Source organism: Saccostrea cucullata, unplaced genomic scaffold (genome assembly GCF_032062105.1).
Source record: "Saccostrea cucullata isolate Sc308-1 unplaced genomic scaffold, CSIRO_AGI_Scuc_v1 ctg453, whole genome shotgun sequence".
Taxonomy (NCBI): Eukaryota; Metazoa; Mollusca; class Bivalvia; order Ostreida; family Ostreidae; genus Saccostrea; species Saccostrea cuccullata.
In genome coordinates, this window is record NW_026921068.1 from 80,001 (window position 1) to 92,724 (window position 12,724).

At 34.2% G+C, this 12,724-nt stretch overlaps 1 protein-coding gene across 1 annotated transcript in view; it reads left to right on the forward strand.

Moving 5' to 3' along the window:
• LOC134259096 (uncharacterized) overlaps positions 1-12,724 on the forward strand; it is a 113,219-nt gene that overhangs the window by 17,507 nt on the left and 82,988 nt on the right. The window contains exons 31-53 of the mRNA XM_062741692.1: positions 148-399; positions 667-709; positions 834-985; positions 1,122-1,213; positions 1,317-1,362; positions 1,536-1,787; positions 1,884-1,938; positions 3,606-3,778; positions 3,873-4,046; positions 5,025-5,286; positions 5,560-5,714; positions 5,984-6,157; positions 6,355-6,576; positions 6,691-6,733; positions 6,867-7,027; positions 7,266-7,451; positions 7,637-7,846; positions 8,052-8,094; positions 9,467-9,630; positions 9,873-10,046; positions 10,149-10,416; positions 10,566-10,726; positions 10,838-11,005. Coding sequence (XP_062597676.1) covers positions 148-399; positions 667-709; positions 834-985; positions 1,122-1,213; positions 1,317-1,362; positions 1,536-1,787; positions 1,884-1,938; positions 3,606-3,778; positions 3,873-4,046; positions 5,025-5,286; positions 5,560-5,714; positions 5,984-6,157; positions 6,355-6,576; positions 6,691-6,733; positions 6,867-7,027; positions 7,266-7,451; positions 7,637-7,846; positions 8,052-8,094; positions 9,467-9,630; positions 9,873-10,046; positions 10,149-10,416; positions 10,566-10,726; positions 10,838-11,005 — 3,630 coding nt within the window. The remainder of the gene's footprint in view (positions 1-147; positions 400-666; positions 710-833; positions 986-1,121; positions 1,214-1,316; positions 1,363-1,535; positions 1,788-1,883; positions 1,939-3,605; positions 3,779-3,872; positions 4,047-5,024; positions 5,287-5,559; positions 5,715-5,983; positions 6,158-6,354; positions 6,577-6,690; positions 6,734-6,866; positions 7,028-7,265; positions 7,452-7,636; positions 7,847-8,051; positions 8,095-9,466; positions 9,631-9,872; positions 10,047-10,148; positions 10,417-10,565; positions 10,727-10,837; positions 11,006-12,724) is intronic.

The following is a 12,724-nucleotide window of genomic DNA, read 5'->3' on the forward strand; positions in this document are numbered from 1 at the left end:
TTGCTTATCCCAAAAAATGCTACATGCTGTGTTAAAATTAAAGCCTTGGATATATTTAATCCAATGTAAATAGTTTTCAAAATACATGCATTTGATGAGAAAAAGTTTCTGTGTGATATTGATTTTGTTTTCCTATTTCATATAAAGAATGTTCCCTCCTTGGGTTCAACATCACTCTACCAACAATCAAGAATGAAAAGCTGGCCCGCCATGTTTATTACTCGATTGAGAGTGACTGTATGAGACTGGACACATGTGCCGATATTTCCCTTTCCTTGGCTGGATTGTCCTATACTAAAGCCATGAAGGCATACGTCGACCTGGATCCCTGCAGCTTCGTTTTAAAGGTCGGATTTGAGACCTTCCAGTTGATGAAAGTGTTGCTGAATTATGACTGGGGTAAGAAAATTTGTTCTGAATGAACAATTTTTGAAACTGCATGTTCTAGAAACAAAAGAGGGTGAATGGAAAGCTGAGATAATAGGTTTGACTATAACAAAAAGTTGCCTATGGATTTTCCAGTATGCACTTTCCTAAGCTTTCTCTCTGGGATTTATTTTCATCGGATGTTATTTCAGAGAACTGATATACAGTTATACAGTGATACATGTAATTAATATTTACTTTATGTCATTAGGTATAATTATAATTTTTTTTCATTTCAAGGCACTGAAAAGGTTCAAGAAATTTCCAAGAATGTCAAAATAAAGTAAGTTAAATGTCATAATGGAAAAAAATATGCTAAACTCAGGATCATTACAAATTTGTGGAAAGATTCAAAATATGACATATTGTCAGTGATGAGTTTCATAATTTCACTTTATCTTGAAAAGGTACAACCTGAACAGAAATGTTGACAAGAAGATTTTTATTCTGGACTTTGGCCTGCAGATTTGTTTGTCAGAGGGAGATTGTATTCTAGATGACTATCTACTTAAACAGTTTGAATTCCCTATTCCCCTCTGTGGAGATTTTGTTCTTCCAGGTAAAAAATGTTAAAAAAGATGTTAGCTTACAAAATAGCTACATGTTCGTCTTTATTTTGGAGTCATATTAAAGGTATATTGTAATGAATGAGATTCTCCTCAATTCAACGTATACATGCTTGATAATTTTTTCAGGAGGTGGTTCCATTAAAGGCATGCTTGCAGAAATCGGAGGCAAAATGACTGAGGAGGCATTTGAATTAATTCTGAGGAAATTTGAGTTAGACGTATGTTTGTCATTAATTTTGACACAAATATTGACTTCAACTATGACTTTTTTAAAATAAAATTTGAAATGACTGTACATGTTAAATTTTATCATATTTTCAGAAAGTTATTGTATCAGGGAAATGTTCAGTTCCAGAAACTCCACCAAGTAAGAGATTTTTAAAAGTAAATTGAACATGTATTTTAATTCTGAAAATCTTTGAAGGTTGCAGATCAAGTTACATATTGATAAAGTTAATTCCTTACCCTATGTGCCTTTGGGTGCAGCATGGACTAGGGAGGTGAAATTCAACAATTTGAGTGATTTTCCATCTTTTACAGCTTGTCCGTCCACATTTGATGTGAGAAAGTATATGCCAACAGGGATCAAACACATGGTGACCTGTGAATTGCCTCCTAACTGTTGGGGAATTGACTGCTGTTTAGATCTAACTTTCACAATTCCACTGGGGGACATCAAAATAACCAAAAATATTCCCTTCTGGTTTAAACTGGACCCTTGTGATTTTTTCATTGATATTGGATTTGGGACTATCACTCTCCTGAGAACCAAATTCCTAACATACGAGTATGGTGAGCAGCCAGCACAAATTTCTATGTTTTATGTAAACTATTAAAATTGAGCTAGAATCTTAATACACTTTATTGATGCGTTGCTTTGAATTACAGGAACATCTAAGACACTGACGCTTGGAACTGGAGACCCAGCTCCTGTTAAAGTCACGTAAGTTAGACAAGTCTTTGATTTTCTTTAGTTTATGTTAAAAGAGCGTTACTCAGTCTGTTGGCATACATACACCGTCACACCGTTACATACATGTACATGGTTGCAGTTACGAGACTACTAAAAAACTAGTGCTACATTTTCCGTTGAGTTGAACAACGTTAAATTTTTGGTGAAGCTTTATTAAAAAAGGCAAACTGTATGCATTTAAGACTTTATAATGACCAAAGTTACCAAGTATATTAAAATTTTAGCACAGCACGCGTGCGCATGTGAATGCATATGCATAATGACGATAACATCTTGTTTCGGATATTTAGAAATCTTGGATATACTAAATTTGAAGCGTTAAATCCAACAAGCATTAAAAATAGATCATTTGGTGTATTTTAATTTTACCAATTTCACGTGCACGCACGTGCATGCATGTATAATGACCAAACTTCTTGTGGATGATAAATCTGTTAAGGTGCAACTACCATCCTGTTTGCTTCAAGGGAGTTACAGCCATTTAAAGTCTAAGCCTAATCAGGTTGCAGCGAACGTGTTAAAGCATTTTTGGAAAAGGTTTCATTTCAAGTAGGATATCTTAATGCATGCCTATGTCTAAGATTTCATAGCATGTCGTCAAAAAACAAAAAAGATATTGATATTTTTGTTTCAGGATGCTCAAATCTGACCTACACGGTTGAGTGCAGGTTAAAGTTTTTGGTGCAGTTCATGTCTGTCTATGTTACTATAAACCCCATATAATGACCAAACTTACATGGATGATACATCTTAAAGTTTAAGCCAATCAGATTGCTTCGGATGCTGAATCTGTCATACATATTTCATTTTGAGTAAACAGGTTAAAGTTTATGGTTAAATTTTAGCATTTCAAAAAACAGAAAAGATATTGAGTTTTTAGTTTCCTATAATGACCAAACTTGCATGGATGAGTACATCTTTGGTGTCATATTATTAACACTATTAATATATGCTTATATAATGACCTACATTTTCAAAAAATGTAAAAGTTATGACTATATTAAATATATCAGTCATTTCATTCATTTCACGCGCCCGCACGTGCAACGTATGCGCGCTATGACCTTGACCAAACTTACACACCCATTAATCTAAAAAGGTTTTAACTTAGTTTGGTTGCTTCGGAACTGAATCTGACCTACATTTTCCGGAGAACAAATAAGAAAAAAAAAAATAATAATAATAATAAGAAACCGAGTAAAAACAATATGTTCCCAAACTCCGTTTGGGGAACATAATAATCATAATGCAGGCTTTAAATAGGTGTTGTTCTTTTGTGCATGAGGCAGATTTTATAATTCAATTTTAAGTATATGATGAATGTTATTTATGATCAGAGAAGGATATGACCTAAAATGAGATTGCTTAAATGATGCATTTAAGGATTAGAACTCATAATCTTGCTTCAGATGCTGTAATTTTAATTACATTTTCATGATGAAAAAAGTTTTTGTTTTTATATATTAAAATATAATGTACAAATAACAAGTGAAATTTTGCATTTTTGGATGTACCTTTATTGTTGGTTAATTGTGTGACTTAATTTGCCTTACTTAAAGACAACATTCGTTGAGGTGAGCTCTGTAATCTCTGATTACCTATGTTTTTGTGATGTAGGGTTCTCCTTTTTTCCTCAGGTACATGATTGATCAAATGCCAGAGAACAAAGGTTTTATAGTGGATGTAAAAGTTTCTATATGTTTCCCATTGGATGATCAGAGCATTTGTATTCCAAATGACGAAGGACTTCATCTAATGCAGAATGAAGAGATTCCAGTTTGTGATCAAAGAGCCTTAGTCAACTTTAAAAGTATGTGGGTCGATCTGACGGAATTCTTTGTTTTATTGTTTAGAAACATCACATGGATATTTTTGTATTAACCTATTTTACATTTCTTATATAGATTTCTCGCTTACAAATTGGGTTAAAAACAACACGTTGAGAGCGGGACAACAGTTAGCAGAGGGGGCACTGACTTTATTGTTGGAACAGCTGAATATTACCAATTTTTTCAAACGTCCTCGATGTGACCGCCACAGAAATCCTTACATTCCATCGGTACAGGGAATCCACAATAGTAAGGACATGGCTGTTAGAGAGAGATATAGATTACGATTCATATACATGTTGATACAGTCGCTGCAAAATATATGATTATTTGGTCAAACTGTTGACTCATGGGCCAATGTTTGAATTTGGTGGGAAATGGGCAAGAAGTTTATTATACCCACCGCAAACGAATGTTGCCTGATCTTTATATAAATCATCTTTGTCCGTCTCTCTGTCTGTCTAGCTGTCCCTCCGTCCGTCTAGCTGTCTGTCCGTCTGTCTGTGCAAACATGTCCGGTCCATATCTTTCTTACAGAGGAACATTAGATTCTACTACTCCACACAAAGATTGCCTATGACCCAAGGGTGTGTCATGACCTTGATCAAGGTCATATTTGGGAAGTATCAGAAATACTCAAGCTATTTATCACTGAAAGAAATTTTTTCATAATTCGTGTCTGGTCCATATCCTTTATGGAAAAACATTGTTTAAATCAAGGTTTTTATTTCACACAAAGATTGCCCATGATCTAAGGATGTGTCATGACCTTGACCCAAGGTCATTTGGTCTGGAACAATTTTTCAAAAGGTCACAGTTTTGGATTTCAATATAACTTGGCACACAAAAAATTTCATAAATCGTGTCTGGTCCATGTTTTCTTATGGATAAATTTCTGTGAAATTCATTTCACACAAAGATTGCCCATGATCTAAGGATGTGTCATGACCTTGACCCAAGTTCATCTGTGCAAGTTCAAGGTCACTGGAAGAAAAATTTAATGATTCATGTTTGATTTCAATATAACTTGGCACATCTTTAGACTATGGAAAAACTTATCGGAAAAACGGTGTTTCCGGGGGTAGAAATTTTGTCATGTTTGGACAGTTCAAGTTTAAATCATCTTTGAAGACCAAAATATACATATGGATGCATTTTAAATCAGAATAAAATGTAAAATGCCTGATCTGTACTATTTTTAAATGTTTCTCCATATAAACTTTTCAGAATGCCCCCGAACCATAGGCTTTCTTCCCTCTAAGATTCCGGACCCTATGTCATGTTACATCCCAGACTTCTGCACTGGGGTGGAGTGTTGTGCTGAGATCCCACTCCTTGGACTAGGACTCCATGCTTATGTTTACCTGGACCTGGACAAACTAGAGTTAAGATATGGGCTGGAAACAATGACAGGAACTTTAAAACTGTTTGATTATGAATGGGGAGATACCATTAAAATAGCTGTGGCAGAGGGACTGATTTACTTCTCGTAAGTTCTAGGGACCTTCTTTTAATAGATTGTTCTAATATATTCTGAGGTGTTTTCTATCAGAAATACTCAAAGCTATTTATCCCCCCTTTCTGTACAGTTTGATTTTTATCATATGACCCTTAAATCAGTTGATGCTCTGGTTTGCAGCCTTTATGAAATCCAGTGCAGTACAAGATGAGAATTTCAAGCTTCATTGTTTAAATCAATTGTAATATTTTAAACTAATTTTTTTAAACTGATATAATCTTGATTTTGACATGCTTTCTATAGGTTCAATGTTAAGCCAATCACAGATGAGCGTGTGTATGTTTTTAATGCCCATGCTGAAGTGTGCCTAGAACCAGACGACTGTTCTATAAACATCCCCATCATGAAGAACACCAAGCTGCCCACTCTTACATCAGTCGTTACTGGAAGCAACAAAAGTATTCTTATTTGTATAAATGAAAATATTTTTTACACAGAAAAGAATGTTATTTTCACATACTGAAGTCATACATGTATGTGAAGAAAGATGAGAGAAAAGATAAAAGATACAAGTTCATTAAGCTTAAAATGTTTTTCATTAATTGAGATAATATACTTGTACTGTCAAAAAATAAGCATGAATATTATAGGTTCAGATACATACAGGAAAAAATTGTATCTTTATAGAGGTGTTTTAAAATGTATTCATCTTAAACACTATTTTCAGACTTTTCTCTGAGTAACATGCTAAAAGAAATGGGCAATGTGACTTTGGATGGCATGAAGGATAGTGCTAAAGCTGTGTTGCTTCAGCAGTTAGGAGTGAGTGATTACATGCTGGACACCCCCTGTAGTATTACCGATAATCTTTACACACCCAATGTCAACGGATGGAATAATGGTAAATATACAGTGTAGCTAATGGCTGATACTTTAGTTTTGAAAAAATGCTAAAAACTTTTATCTTTACTGATTAAAATGCTGAATATTTATCACATCAGTGGTGTCAAATCCTGAAGAAAGAAGTCAAGAATCTTACTGTAGCATCTTATATTAATTTTATATGAGAAGGTAGTTTATGTATATCTATCTTTCCAGAGTGCCCCCTGACCTGGGTGAAGCCACCGAACATTCCCTTTGATAATGTGAAGTGTGCTCTGACTGAAAACTGTACTCGTATTGACTGCTGTGTTAGTTTCAAACCGCTCAATATGCATGTCCACATATTCCTCCATTTTGACCGTTGTAACTACATCATATCTGGAGGAATTGAGAAGAAGACATTTTCGTACGGACTCTTGGATTTCACAAACTTTTGGGGTAATTAAATGCAATATAGAATTATTGATTTGGAATTACTTGTGATCTATTATATTTTTATACATACAGTGAATTTTTTAGACACTAATTAATATTTTAAGTGATGTTTTACAGGAAAAGAAGTTTCCATCAGCATTGTTGACATTATTTACATAAAGTAAGTTCAAAAGATTTTTTAAAAATATCTTTGATTTTTTTTTTTTATTTGTTAAAGTGGGATTGCAGCTCATTAATATATTCAATTGCAGCTCATCAAAACATTCAGTTGGTGTAAAAATTATTTTGTGTAGGTTTACAGCTAGTCAGCTTGAGGTGTCAAAGAAGTATGTGCTAGATTTGAGTGTAGCAATTTGTCTAGAACCAGACTCCTGTGCTTTGGATGTCCCAATATTTGACCAAGTTCTTATTCCTATTCTGAACTGTGATCTCACCATGGACTTCAACTTGAAAGGTCAATTTTTATGTGTAATACTCTAAACCATTTACATGCATTTGGCTTTGTCTTTGTTGAGAATATTTCTCTTGTAATTATGAATTGTTGCGGACAGATTTCAAACTTAGGCAAATAATAATAAATGTACAGTGTATTTGGTTTACATTATTTAGGTAATAATTATTGTTTTACCTGGGTGTTTTTGTATCTAATAGTATCTTTTTTTTGCAACAAACTTGTGCTATGTTTTTTCCAGGATTTTCACTAAAGGAATACATGAAGAATGAACTTGGTATGACTGCTGATGGTAGTTTATCCACAGCTTTGTCTAACTTTGTTTTTGAGAAACTTGGATTGAATTCATTTATGAAGGAGGTTCCTTGTGAAAGATCTGAACCTCCATACAGCATCAACAAACTCAACTACACTGGATGGTCCTCTGGTAATTATTTTAACAGTAATGTAATATTTTACATGTTGTAACAAAGTATTTTTAAAAAGTTTATAAACCTTACCTTCTTATTCTTATTCTTATTATGAGGACGAGGGATGCATCATTAAATGAGAATTTAGCTTATATAAGCATAAAGAGCATTCACTTCACTTTTTCGTATTTTTTCCTTGCAGAATGTCCTGCCAATTTGCCACTTTTCAAAATCCGAGGAACCAGTAATTGTAACATTAAAAACACCTGTACAGCAGTCTCTTGTTGCGTGGAGGTGGGAAAAGTGGGGAGGACATTTGAGTTTGTTATGGACATTGACTTCTGTAACCAGAAATTTACTGTGGGGATTGAAAAGCTGGTAGAGGAGGTGTCCTTAAATATGTTTGACTATGGTAAGACCTATAGATTAACATTGTATAAAGATTTTCAACAACTTAGATACTATCATTCTTGCCTTTTCTTTGTAAGTTTTTAACTTTTAGATTATTTTGAAATACTGTTTTAGTTTATAAATTTGCAACATATTGACTTGAAGTAAAGATACAGGTATTTGACTGTGTATTAAATTTTATGTAATTTGAAATGTCTCTTTTATAGGAGTAAGAAAGGAAATTGTCATCATGGGTGTGATAAAATTATGGTATGTGTAGCTCTTTTGTACAATTCAACTAAACATTTGTTAAATAACAAAGCAATTTTTATTTCAAATTAATATTTTTTTCTATATCATAATAAAATGACAGATTTTTTCCCACATTTCTTGAGGTTAATATTACATGTATATGTGTAATATTAGCTTTTGATTCATTATACCACAATCAGTGATTCATTTTGCCCTGCGTATTGCGTAATTTACGCATTAAATTCATTAAATACCCATTGGTTTTTGTCCAGTGCGTCCCGAATACGCATAAGTGATAACCCGCATAAAATAGAATCGAAGTTTCCAGTTTCTATTTTTATCGTTCATTCTGTTTTTCGGAACAACTGCAACACGTTTTAGCATGCTTCATATTTCATTTGTCTTCTATAAATCATTTAAACAAAAGGCTTAATGTATGAGATACGGTAAAATTACATTTAACAAGTGTTTTTAATTGTTTAATATGTCGTAATTAACACGCGCTAAGCCGCTGACACAGTATACGAAAGCTGGTCATAAACCGTCCCGATTTTTAACAAAGAAAATATTAATAATCAAAGCAAATTATAAGGACAGTGAAAAATCAGTGATCTAACTGTAAAAACATTGCTTTGGAGTTGGTAGACACTTAATTGCCTGGAGGGGTGTTGGGAGATAATTATCAAGTGACCAGCGCACGTGTTTAAAACATTGGCTTCCTTTCATTGGTACGTAGATAGGGGGTTTATGTTGCAGTGAATTTTCACTGAGTTATTTACAACCTAAAATATTTTTTTATTATTGTATTAAAAAAAAAGACATTACTTTGTCTGATTATTACGGAAGGAGTGAACGTCTAAAAATAACATCGGTAATGGCGGCCTACACGGAGAGTCGGGGAGACAATAAACATGCAGCTCAAATTAATTTTAACTTGCTTTTTCATGTAATTATAGTATCAAAAGGTTATGAAAATGACATTTTTAACAAGCATACATGTACTTTCCAACAATAAATTCAGAAGTTTACATTAAAATATGGCGATAAACAAAAGAAGTTACACATGTCTTTATATGTAATAATACGGTATGTACGTATGATAGCCATGTTTCACCTGAAAGAAAAACATATGAAAATCCCATTTTCATGTAAAGTATGCGCTCCTTTCTTACAGAAATTTATTTTAGGAAAAAGTGCGTATTATATTCCGCCAAATATGGTAACTGAAGAAAAAAACTTGGCTTTATATCACATTCATAGTTGTTAAAATTCTGACCCATTGATTTTGAGTTCTGACCCATTGCTTTCTGACAGAGGGGTACACTGTACCCATTCATTCAATTTTCAAAATGAATCACTGCACAATATAACACTATCTCTGATGTTCTAGGTACACTATATGGGACAATGTAGGGGAAGGTGTCTATGTGGTGACAGTGGATCTGGCGATCTGTTTTGAAGATGGAGGGGACTGCCTAGTGAATGTCAATATCTTTGATAAAGTGAAGCTCTCCAAACAAGTGTGTGTTTGGGCCACACAGTTCTTAGATCCAAGTAATGTTTTTTTTTTTTTCAGATTTCATCATTATGATAATATTCTTTGTATTTTTCTTGACACTAGTTGTTCTTCAATTACATACAGTATACAATATCATATATTGTTTGCTAATTTTTTTTTTAAAGTTTAATAGCTTAAAAGTCGGTAACAAAAGTAGGAATTAACACAGATTATGAGATGACATGTTTATTAAAACAGATGTAAAGATCTTTAAAGTTATATTCTTTATACTTTGTAGACTTCTCCCTGGAAGATTATATGAAAAAGCAGGGAATGAATGCTGTAGATCAACTGAAAGGACTGGCATTGGATAAACTTAAGGAAGCTCTGGGTCTACCTACTTACCTGAATGACCCCCCTTGTTCTCTGACAGATTCAAAGTATGTCCCAAATACCAATGGAATCAAAAAAGGTAATTTGTGAATCAAAACAACTTTATAACAGCTAGTGGTTATGATGATTCAAAAAGAAATTTAACTGTCACCATGTGAACATTATAAAATTTCTTTTCCAGTTTGTTCTAAGAATTTGGGACAGGTGAATTCTAACTTACCCACTCTGCCCGGTAACATGGTGTGTCAGATAGGAGACTCCTGTACATCTATAGATTGCTGTGTTGGGGCCTCCATCATCCAACACAACTTTCATGTCTATCTAGACATTGATCCTTGTAATTTCCGCATCAAATTTGGAATCGACAAGCTAGAGTTCATTATCTACATGCAGGAATTCTCTTTTGGCATTGAAAAGGACTTTCGCCTTGTGAATGTTGTCAGAATTAAGTAAGATAACTTTCAACAATACATTTGAAATCTCATGATATTACTCATAAGATTATAGATGAAATGTGATAATGTTTTTTTGTTTGTGTTGGAAAAACTTTATTATTCAACCTTGTCCAGTATCTTGATGTAACTTTTTTTTGTAATAGATTTAAGATCTGGGACCTGTCAGCCGAGAATCAGTACTTGGTGAACATGAAAATTAGTGTGTGCTTTGAGGAGAGCTCTTGTGTTCTGGACTTGGTTATCTTTAACGAGAAAAGATTTCCTAAAAATATTTGTGATTTTGCAGCAGCCGCACAAATTCAGAGTAGGTGTTGAATGAAAACAGAGCAGTTTCACTTGATTTTCTCAGCAGCTCTTGAATCTTTTTTCCATGTGAACACAAAGCTATATCAAGTAAAAACATTTTCTTTTACAGATTTCTCCTTTAAGAACTGGAGGGATGCCCTGCCTGACAACCCAGGGGAAATACTTGCAACTGCAGCCAGTGACCAGCTGATGGAATACTTGAGTATTGCTGGTTACTTAAAGAAAGACCAATGTTCTGCTGCTCCCACAGCTTCCACAGTCAAAGGCTGGAATGATGGTAATCCAAATTTTGTAATAGAATTTTTATGAAGTAAAAATCATATAAATGGTACAGTAGAGTGTCAGGGTGAAACAATGTGCTTCCTGAGTCTGCTCTCTGAGATTGCCTTTGATCTGGTCTGGAACCACTTCAGACTGCCTGACTAGGCTTAGGATCTACTTTGATCTGATTTTATAAGATGTGTCTGGTTGCTTCTGTAGTAAATCTAAAATGAATGCACAATGCAGAAGTAATTTTTTTTTATTTTGGATACAAAGGGTTTACACTTTTTTTTATTTTAATTGAATTACTTGAATGGATTTTTTAGGTCACCTGAGTAAACTCAGGTGACCTATTGCTGTCTGTTTTTGTCCGTCATCTTTCGTCGTGCATTAACATTTGAACATTTTTAGCTTCTTCTCTGAAACCACTTGACCAATTTCAACCAAATTTGGCATATAGCATCTATGGGTGAAGGGGAACAAAAATTGTGAATCTCATGGTCCCTGCCCCCCTGGGGCCTGGGGGGTGGGGCAAAAACCACTAAAATTAGTGCAATCTTTAAAAATCTTCTTCTTTACTCCTGGACATCAAGCAGTTAAACTGTTGGTATGATTGTAATCAGCATTGAGTCCTCTACCAAAATTGTGAATTTTATGGCCCCAGGATCAGGGGTTCTGGTGCTAGGGCGGGGCTAAACAGGTTATATAGTGAAATGCATTATTTCTTTGAAATTCTTCTTTTCTGTATGTGGGCATTAAATAAACTAATCAAGTGCATAGGTAAGTTGAAAATGATCGCCTTTTCCAAAATTGTGAATTTCATGGCCCCAGGGTCAGGGGTTCTAGTGCTAGGACGGGGCTATATGGATTATATAGTGAAAATGCATAAATTCTTTGAAATTCTTCTTCTCTGTTCATGGGCATTAAATAAACTAACCAAGTGCATGGCTATGTTGAATAAAGCTGCCTTTTCCAAAATTGTGAATTTCATGGCCCCAGGGTCGGGGTTCTAGTGCTAGGGCGGGGCTATATAGATTATATAGTAAAAAATTAATTATTTCTTTGAAAATCTTCTTCTTTGCTCCTGAGTATTAAATAAACTTACCAAGTACATAGTTATGTTGAATAAGGCTACCTCTTCCAAAATTGTGAATTTTATGGCCCCAGGGTTTGGGGTTCTGGTGTTAGGGCGGGGCTTTATTGAATATATAGTGAAAATGCATAAATTCTTTAAAACTCTTCTTTTCTGCACCTGAGTATTAAACCAATGAATTATGTACATAGTTATGAGGAGGAAGGATGCCTCTTTGAGATTTTTGAATTTCAGGTCCCTGGGTTAGAGATTCTTGTGTCGTTGGGGGGGCTCTAATGATTATATAGTAAAAATGCTTGAATTCTTTGAAAATCTTTTCCTTTGTTATTTTGTTATTATATAATAGTGTTGCATTATGCATGTACTATGCCTAAATAGTAGGCAGGGTTTGACACATGGTGCACGAGCCGGAGGCGAGTGCACTAAGTGTCAAACCCTGCCTACTATTTAAGCATAGTACATGCATAATGCAACACTATTGTTATTATTATGCTGACTGTTGTAATTCTTTATGCGGCAATCTATTTGACTTTTTCCTGAAAATATCGGTGCTTAAACAGCGCACCTGCAAGAACTAATTCAAATATTCATGCTAAAATTGTTTGCATACTTAGTTATTTTGGTTACTAGTATAATCTCTAA